We start from the raw sequence: 10584 nt of genomic DNA, 5'->3' as shown, positions 1-10584 counted from the left end.
ATAAGGACAACCGCAGGATTTCACCGGGAGCGGGGGCTAATCTGGAAAATTGCACCCGCTCCCAGTGAAAACGCGGTAAAATTTCAGCCAAAACCACGTTTAAATAATATAATAAACCAAGTTGGCAACTTCGCAAACCTCTGCTTCTCGAGCAGTGATCCGATAGGTGCACGGTACGTAATCAGCTTGCACCACAGCAGCGCTCTGCGTGTGTGCATGGACGGCTCGTGCGTGAACCGTTTCCAGCATACTGCACATGTGTTTTATTGTGCGAACACCATTAAGAGGCTCAGTTGATCGCTCAGATTTTTTGGGCAAAGGGAGGCGTGTGAGCTTCTCTTGCAGACATATCTTACAAGCCGACAAATCCTTTCTTCCTTGCATATCTCGTACCACTAGGTATTCTTCTGTAGCGACTTTCTTTAGAACCCTTTCGTTTCATTAGCCCATGCGCTGAATTCAAATTTCGAAACCAGATTTCTTCACATCCAATGTCACTAAGGTTGTCTGTTCCACGGTTTGCTGGACGTCGCAGAGATCTCCGATGCTATTCGTGCATACCTTGATTTCACCTTCTTTGCTTAAAATAAAAGGACTTTTCTTTTTTAAAAACAATTGGAATTCCCTGTCCGTTATTTTGTTAATTAATAGCTTTCTACGAAAATCTAGAACGGAATAAGTTTTAACCAAAACCAACGCTATTTATTAAAATCGTTTGAGATATTCACTTTCACAGTTCCTTTTGTACATATTTTAGTCAAAGCACAAGTTACGAAGTTGAGTGAACGTTGTTCTAGCATCCAGAATTTTTAGAATTTCTGTCTCTTTTCATGCAATATTCTTTGAGTTGATGCTTACATATATACGATTTTTGAGTATTTTAAGGTATTTCTGCAAAACTTTGAAAAATAAATGAAATCAAGACTTAATTGAATAACAAGCTGAATAAGGTATCAGTTTTGTTTTTTCTTTTAAGGTGGTCTTATTCCTTGTTTGAGAAATTAATTTTATCCGCAAATAAGTTTAATTAAAATATTCTCTCTTTTTAGTTTCTTCCTTTCGTAAATTAAAGTAATAGGTACCATACTTTTGAATTGAAAGATTTACAATTTTTATAGATATTTGAAGTTGAAAAGTCAACACTTCAAAATTCACTTCTGTAAAGTTGCCTGCCTTTCATACAACTACGCAGATTTTACAGTAAGTTTCTAAAAGTTAGTGATTCGGTACCTGCAAGCAACAAATATTTTTTGTACAACAAAAACATGAATTTCGGAAATTGTACTGATATTTCCTATTAACTATAGATAAATGTTTAAAAACCCGACCGAGTAGAAAAAGATCCCACTGGATTATCCGGGACTTCCATATTATGGGGATTTTGGAACCACTATTTCATTATCTTTTTATTTTATATCAGTGTTGGTGAAACTTTTGTACCCAAAAGTATCTAAAAAGTTCCACTTAATTTGTTATTTTTGTGTTTTGAGCGTTTTCCAAAAAACAGCATCAACGAAAAAGTCCCTCTTATTCCTTTAAAATTCGTAAATGTCTTCTCAATAATTTTGGAAACAATGTACTTGGAAAGTTCTATTTTACTTTTTTCGAATAATGAAAAAACCTGTAAAAATTTAAAAAAAGTACTGCTGAAATAGGACTTAAGTACCAAAAGAGTTTGAAACATCTCCGATTTCCCCATGACTATTTTAAAGTAAAAGTTGGAAAAGTCCAGGATATTTCTTTTAGCGGAATTTTAATAGAGTAAAAGTATCCGAACAGTCTAACTTATTTTTTTTTTTTTGACATTTTTGTCAACTATAACTCATTTTTGGAACAAAAGTAACAGATATTTTGCATTTTATTTCATTTTTTGTACATTTTTACTAGTGATCGCAATATTTAGTTCCCAAACTAGTACTGCTGAAATATAACTACCTAAAGTAAAAAAAAAAGTTCAAATGATGTCCCTTTTCACTAGGACTTTTCTAAGACAAAAGTACAGAACAAGTTTCAATTACAGAAGAGACGTGTTCAAAAAATAAGGTGACTTTATGGTTTTCTCAAAAAATATTGATTTATTCCTCAATATTTATATTGTCCCCTTCAAAGTAATCCCCCTCAGATATAATACACATGTGCCAACACATTTTCCAATCATCGAAGCACTTCTGATAATCATTTTATGGTATAGCCTTGAGTTCTTTCAGCGATGCAGTTTTTATCTCCTCAATCGTTGAAAATCGATGTCCTTTCATGGGTCTCTTCAGTTTTGGGAAAAGAAAAAAGTCACTGGGGGCCAAGTCCAGTGAATATGGAGGCTGAGGCATGACGGTGGTGCTGTTTTTGTTCAGCAAATCTTTCACAAGCAACGATGAGCAGGTGCATTATCGTGATGCAAAAGCCACGAATTGTTTTTCCAAAGTTCCGGACGTTTTTTGCGTATCGCCTCTCACAAACGGCGCATGAGCCAACCGATAAGCCAACATCTTCAGAAACTTCTCTGATGGTAATTCGGCGATTTTTCATCACCATTTCTTCCACTGCTTGAACGTTTTCATCTGTTGTTGACGTGCTGGGACTTCCAGGGCGAGGTTCGTCTTCGACATCCTCTCGGCCTTCTTGGAACAGCTTGTACCACTTATACACATTTTTCTTACTCAGCAGAGTAGACTCACCGTATACAACTGTCAACATTTCAAGAGTTTCAGAGCACTGGATTCCATTTTTCACACCAAATTTAACGAAAACTCTTTGCTCCATTTTTTTCGAAAGAAGAAAATCGCCGAGCACACCAAACCCTTCTAACCTTTTACGCCTCTGCCAGAAAAACAACACGAGCTACATAGTCAAAACTGTGAATATATGATCGTGATGAGTGTACCAACACAACAAAATAAAGAATTTAAAACTTGAATATACGTAGCCCGCGAAAATTGAAAAGTCACCGTAGTTTTTGAACACACCTCGTACTCTCTAAATATGAATCAGTGAAAAATTCACTGATTGAAATAGCAGTTAGACATTTCATTGATTAATCAGTTATTTCGGACATAATCACTAATCACTTCAGTAACGTCAGAGCGAGCACTAGAGTAAATCATGTGAAGCACAACCTCTACATTTTTAAGTTAAGCGTTGTAGTTACTCTTTTACTTAAGTAGCAAGACGAATTCCTTAATTAAATAAATTTGTTAATTTTCGGTCTGTAAGTCTGCTGAAATAACTGCGGTATAAATATACTTCAACTCCTATAGAAAGTACTTACTTTAAGGGTTTGTACATGACTGTCCAATCTTGAAATTAAAGTAATATGTGAGGTTGTTTTTCATTTAAAAGCATCGGAACTTTTCACCTTTTTTAATATTTGATCACATTTACGGGTTTTAAGTTTTTACTGTGATTCTTTGATTGAATGTACTAAAATTTTATTTTATTATAAATGATAAATTGACATGTTGCAGTGCTGCCAACCCTCAAAAGTGGTTATTTCACTGAATCAATAAGTAACCTGTCATTGATTGTCAGTGACCCATTTCTAGCTATTTGAATCAGTGAAATTTCACTGATAATCAGAGATATTTCACTGATTCAAATTTAGAGAGTAGTTTTTTTATTTAGTGAAATAGGATTGAAGTACGCAAGAACTTCAAGATATGTCTCGTTTTATCAGGACTCTTTTAGGATAAATATACCAGAAACGTTTTCTTTACTTTGTTACATAATATTTACAGGTCTAGAATAATTTTTCCTAATGACTGTATTCATTTGTTACTATGAACATATCCATTTCAAACCAGACAGGCAGGTACACTTCATAACTTCTCATCTATCAACGATATAATTATTTTCTTTCCAGATTCTAGTAAGGTGTATAGTCCTCTTCTAAAATCCGTTAGAAACTTTTGAAAAGCCTATTTTCACAAAAAATCCACCTTCTTTTGGGCAAAGTTATATATTCTGAACTATTTATTCTCTATTCTAATATGCTGAAATCAATCAAAATATTTAAGTGACGCAAAAATAAATGCTGTTGTTTTTGGATCTAAAAAAAGTGTGCTCTTTAAATCTGAATCAGTGAACTTTCACTGATTCAAATAACTAGAAATGGGTCACTGACAACCAGTAAAAGGTTACTTATTGATTCAGTGAAATAGCCACTTTTGAGGGTAAGCAGCACTATATCATGTCAATTTAGCAATCACAATAAATTAATACTTTAATACATTCAATCAAAGAATCATAGTAAAAACTTAAATCCCATAAATATGATCACATATTAAAGAAGGTGAAAGTTTAAATGCTTTTAAATGAAAAACAACCTCACATATTACTTTAATTTCAAGATTGGACCGGCAAGGCATGTAAATACACGTTAAGTAAGTACTTTCTATACGAGTTAGAACATGTTTTTCTTGCGGTTAACTCAGCAGACTTGCAGCCCGAAAATTAAACAATTTTTTTCATTAAGGTACTCCTCTTTTGCTACTTAAGTAAAAGAGTAACAACAACGCTTAACATAAAAATTCAGAGGTTATGCTTCACATCATTTACTCTGGTGTTACTGAACGGATTAGTTAATAAGTCCGAAATCATTGATTAATCAGTGAAATGTCTAACTACTATTTCAATCAGTGTATATTTCACTGATTTGTATTTAGAGAGTGCTCATCCCGGTGGCTTTCTGATTGTATTTTTGGAATGTCTCCTGAATATTTTAAGCCTGAAGTGAAAAATATCTTTACGGCTCTTTTTTGAAATACCGATTTTGATAATCTAATTTTGTAGTACTCAGACAATTATTCCTATTTAAAAAAATTAATAAGTTACACGAATTACTTATAATCCGACCCAGAAAGAATAGATCTTTTCAGTAAAAATGTTGTTTTTTTCTCCAGCACCCTATTTTATCGTCGATAGTATAGTATATTATAAATCAAACATATAGTATAGCAGTATAGATTAGCTTCAAAGTGAAGGCAAGTTCAAAGCTGATAAAAAGCCCATATAGTACAAATATATAGTTAGAATTTCAGTAAAAGCAAACCAAAGGTTGCCTAACGTCAGTGTTCAAACAAAAAGGGTTAAAATCATGAATTAGACATGACTAATATTACTATTTTTTTATTATTGCGCAATACTGAAATACTGTGCTGACTTAAAATTTGCTTTAATTTGGTAGCTCAAAGATAAAACATGAGTTTTGAAATTCACAATCTGTTTGTTTAATGTGAAGTTCAAAAAATCATGCCTACTTTTCAGCATTCCTTATTTAAAGGGAATTATTATCATAAAAATGGTATCTCTATTATAAAATTGATACCGAACTCTTTAATGCAAAATGATTTATATGAGTTTTTAGCTAATCAATTCTTCCCAATTGTTGCATGTATTAAGTTTGGTGATTGAAGTCTGAAATTCAGTTTAAAAAATTGCTGTTAGTATAGAAATTTATATCAAGCAGTATGCAATATAGACTAGACTTAAATATACGAGGGCGGATCAAATATAAACCGGAATTTTACAAATACTTTTCTTAGCCAATCGCAAGCACTCTTACAGTGTAGGTTCTTGTAATGTAGTGTATTAGGAGTGGGTAAAACGCTTGGTGAGCTGTTTGACTCAGTGAATTCGTCAGTACAGCTATGAGTGAGTAACAGGTTCCAGCGTCCGTTGCACAACGGGTTATACTAAAGTTTATAACTAAAGAAGGCGTTAAAACGTGCGAAATTTTGACTCGATTGAAGGATCAGTATGGGGATGATACTCTGTCTAAAACTCAAGTGTTTGATTGGGCCAAAAAGTTTAAGAGTGGACGAAATCTGTGCCCGATGGGTCCCGAAGTTATTGAACGAAGATCAAAAAAATATCCGACTGCGAATCAGTAAGAGACATCTGAATCGATTTCAGCGGGAGGGAGAGACTTTTTTGAAGCATATCGTGACATGTGATGAAACATGGGTGCATCATTACACTCCCGAGTCCAAGATGGCGAGTAAAGAATGGCGAAGGTAGACGAAGCCGGTCCTGTGAAAGCCAAAACCCGTCTCGCAACCGGTAAGGTCCTCGCGACCGTCTTTTTCGACTACAGAGGAGTGTTGCTCATTGATTTCCTACATGATCGACGTACGGTTAACGCTGCCTATTACTGCTAGCTGTTGGAGGCAGCAAAAGCCTCTTACAGAAGCAAAAGACGCGGTAACCCCATCAGAAACGTCATCCTTCTTCATGACAATACCAGGCCACATACGGCGGGTGAAACGAAACAAAAACTGGAGGATATGCATTGGGAAACCCTTGAGCATCCTCCATACAGCCCAGATTTGTCACCCTGTGACTATCATTTGTTTGCGCCCATGAAAGATGCACTTGGAGGATTGCGATTTGACAACGATCAAGATGTTGAGGAATTCGTGCGCAATTGGTTGATGACTCGACCTCAAAGTTTCTACGAGCAAGGAATTAACAAGCTTCCAAACCGATGGAAAAAATGTGTAGAGCGTGAAGGAGACTATGCAGAAAAATAATCAATAGTATTTTTGTATTGTTTTATAAATAAATAAATATTAAAAAACAATTCCGGTTAATATTTGATTCACCCTCGTAAGTATTTAAATTATTTGAAAGACCAACTTTAATTTTATACTATAATGGTAATGCATCTTTCCTAATATGTTCATATGAAATATAAAATATAAAACAATTCACAAAAATACTTAACATGCATACTTTTGGTTACAAAGAAAACTCTTAAATGATTACAATTTATGTCCATATCGCTTATCGTTAAATTTCTCTTATTTTCTCAAATAAAAATAGAGAAAAACCAGTGTATTTAAACAACTTTTTATTTACATAACATATTAAATATTCATGTTAAAAAACTTCATAACTAATCTTGTTAATTGGTCAAACTCTGTACTTACTAAGAAAGTTTGTTTAACTATGACAATATAAAAATATTTTAGATGGTCTTCAAAACTAATCTCATCGCTGTTTTATTTAGTGCAGTCAAATAATGCGAAAAGGGTGAAATTTTTGTTATAAATTTCTATTTTTGCGAAAACAGTTTTATTATAATTTTATTTACTTCGTCCTTAAATTCAATGCTGCGAAGTATTAAGAAACATTTTTTTGTTGACACTTAAAATCCAAAATTGTTAGAGGAGTGGGAAAAAAGTTTATTTAACAATAATATTTCTTTTTAATTTTGCCGTGACTGAATTACTAAGGCGTCGTGATAATTCATGAGAAAAGTTTAGTTAGAGTTGAAAGACATTTTTTTCCATTTTTAATAGCAAATTGTCATAAAATTTCATTTTTTCCACACCTAAGCTTTTTTCTATCTGCAATACTTTCGTTACAAACAATAATGTTTAAACAATGTTCACTAACAATAATTCACAACAGAAAATAGAAAAGTACTATCGACAGAACATTCTGTGTAATACCATTCGTTTCAGTGGCTATATTTAAATGAACGAGGAAAAAGTTAATGTAATTGTGCGAAAAGTCATGTCGCTGGAAAAAAAGTTTTTCTATGGTTCTGAGAATTCAAATAATGTTACTGTTGACGTTAATTTAAATAAAACGAATTATTTTTAATGAAATGATTGTTAATCTTGCTAAAAACATTTATTTTAAAAATGATTTTTGAAAATAAATTTTATCCGACTTTCACTTCTTACCAATTTTTGAAAAATTGTTCCGTTTTAATAAATGGTGGCTTATCTTTTTGGAGAGAACGTTATATACAGCTCTGCTGATTCCAATTTTGAAACTAAATTCCTCCAGGTCTAAAATCGGCTAAAAAAATTTTAAACAATTAACTATTTTAAAATTACTGACTTGTCTAAATTTGGGACAGGAGATTTGTATAAAATTTTTTCCCCAAAAAAGCCATGATTTGTTACAATGTAATCATTTGTTTAAATTGATAAAAAGCAAAATTGAGACAAAAATAAAATCAGAAAAACCATTTTTTAAATAATTATTTTTCTAAGTTTAAAATTTTTTCGTAATAAATAATGTTTTTTCTTTCATAAAAAATTACTAGTAATATTATTTCGTTTCCTATAATCATAGAAAGCTTTATATTTTCGGTCTATTAATTTTTGGAAAAAAGGGAAAAATCAACCTCTGCCAGTAATCGATACTGTTAACTATTCAGAATCAACAATTTATAAAACAGTTTCCCACTTGGTTGTTTGGAAGGTAGACGCGCTTCTTATATTTTATCGAACAAATGAATCCCATGCCAAGAAAATCCCCTAGAATCTATTGCCTTCGATTTCTCGAGTTTTTCGTAAATTATCCTTCGAAGCCGCATACACAATGGGGATGATAATGTCAGAGAATTCGAAAAATATGCAATTCAAGTCGGTCGACGACGTCTATATTTGACGACGGGAGGGTCGGCAAGTGTCAGGTTCGTGACTGGACTCACGATCTTGCCACAAAATATAAAAGTCAGCCTGGTGTCGCTCAGTGGTGGCATGGTGAATGCCCTGCCGTGCTTCACGAGGTCCCGGGACACGTTTAAAATGTCATTTCAAACCACAAGTACGCCTCTACTTTTCCGAAGTCAAGTCTCAAAAAGTCTGAACTGAGTTTTTAATTTTGTTTTGCAGAGGAGGAGAAGCCTGCGGCCATGCACGGTGGCGACAGGAGGAACTTGAGCCCTGCAATTTTGGCGAGTAACTTTCTCGTGTCCTTCTTGGTGGCCGTCAGCTGGAGGATACCAACTTTTACGAGCCTCTACCCTACGTGAAAAGTGTGTGTCTCCAAGCAGCTTGGGCAAACCCGAGATACTCGCAATCCTAAATCCAAAAAAGATCCTATGGGTCAGGGTCTCCAGGGGTCGCGCGGATCCTTCATGAGTTTACGGGTTCCCAAAGTATCCAAGAAGCAGGACGGGTCAACTTTGGCTTTCCCGTCAAATCCCTTATCGCGACAAAGTTTATTTTTTAAGACATACACACAGAGAAAAAGAACGAAACTTTAAGAAACGTGGGCTCCGATCAATGAATCCTGGTCCTTGATTCGGAATTGATCAGTCTTTCGGGACATGGGTATACTATTATGTACTCACAAAAAAAACTGAGTGTAAGAAAAGTCACAGTTGGTGTTCTTCGTTTGACAAGTTGAGCACTTAAACAATTCGAGTAATTTGTACTCACAAGCTTTCGACAATTTTTATTTTTTTGTATATATAAACTAAATTCTCATAGTTTAGTTCTTAAAGGGTGATATTGAAACCAAAAGACCTAATTTGAAACCATTTAAAGTAGGGCATAAAATTTAGCAAATTTCGTACTAAAAAACTTATTTATGTTAACGACCCTCCTCACCCAATAGAAATAAGAACCCAAATAACAATTATCAACCATATCGATATCAGGCTTCATAGAACAAAACGCTCTAAACACCGGCTAAATATGGAGATTTTTCATTAAAACAGGGGAATAGATAACTTCAAACAAAGAAAAAAATAGTTCAATTTTAACCAAAAAGATATTTTTAAACAAAAACATTATTTCTATACGAAAGGGGTCAAATTTTAGACCAAGTACATAAAGTTTCAACCGAATAGTGGAAGTTGCAACCAACTCAGAGTCATTTTAATTAAGTGTTTGAATTTTTATATTAAAAAAATCGACTAACAGAGATGAAGTTTCAAACCAGAAAGACGAATTTTCAACTAAAAAAGAACAACTTTCTATCAAAAATATGACAGTTATATTATGAAGCAAAATATTTCTTTTACACCAATCATGCAAACTTTGAGGTTTGATACCAAAAAACCTTTTAATCTTAATAACAAAATAGTTGAATTCCACCAAAAAGATTAATTTTTTAACCAAATAATTGCATCTTGAAGTAAAAAAGATAAAACTTATACAAAAAGCGTTTAATTTCCATACCAGAATGATTTTTCAATTCAGAAAGAAACAAAATTTCAACCAAATTGTTGAATTTTCTTTATAACAGTTCAACTGTCAAATAGTAGTTGAAATTTCTACGAAAGTCCTTGAATTTTTAACTCAAAAAAGAAGTCTGTTTGAACAAGAAGTTAGATTTTCTACCCAAAGAGATGAATTTTCAATAAAAGAATTGAATGTTAAATTCAGAAAATTCTTCAGTGAAAGAAGACGAGATTCTCATGCAGATCATTCTAATTTTCAAGAAAAAAAGTTGATTTTTAACCTGATACTTGAACTTAAAACCAAAAAAGACGCATCTTCCACAAAACATTATAATTTTTAACGGGAAAAGATAAATTTTCTACCAAAAATGCAATAGTATACTAGCAGTATACTATAGTATACTATAGTATACTATAGTATACTATATATAAACGAAGTTGCCGCTTTCCGGCGACGTCGAGCAAGAATAAATTAAAGTTTGTGAAGCCTGCCACAAAAAATTAAAAGTTTCAATAATTTGTAAACTAAGGAATACTAGTGCAGACCGAAAATTCTACACATAGTCTGTTCGTCGGACTACGCAAGATTTTATCCTCTGAATTGAAGTTAATTTGAATAAAACGATTGAAAGTTTGACTGAATGACCATTTTTACAGTTCCA

General features: G+C 33.2%; 1 protein-coding gene across 1 annotated transcript in view; it reads left to right on the top strand.

The window, feature by feature from the left end:
• The window catches only part of LOC117167563 (igLON family member 5-like), a 150387-nt gene extending 140124 nt beyond the window's left edge, over positions 1-10263 (top strand). Inside the window, exon 4 of the mRNA XM_033352590.1 lies at positions 8628-10263. Coding sequence (XP_033208481.1) covers positions 8628-8767 — 140 coding nt within the window. The 3' untranslated portion in view covers positions 8768-10263. The remainder of the gene's footprint in view (positions 1-8627) is intronic.
• The last annotated feature ends 321 nt before the right edge of the window (positions 10264-10584 follow it).

This window comes from Belonocnema kinseyi, chromosome 2, assembly GCF_010883055.1.
Source record: "Belonocnema kinseyi isolate 2016_QV_RU_SX_M_011 chromosome 2, B_treatae_v1, whole genome shotgun sequence".
Taxonomy (NCBI): Eukaryota; Metazoa; Arthropoda; class Insecta; order Hymenoptera; family Cynipidae; genus Belonocnema; species Belonocnema kinseyi.
Note: the sequence above shows the minus strand (reverse complement) of the source record. Positions and strands in the feature narration are given on the sequence as shown.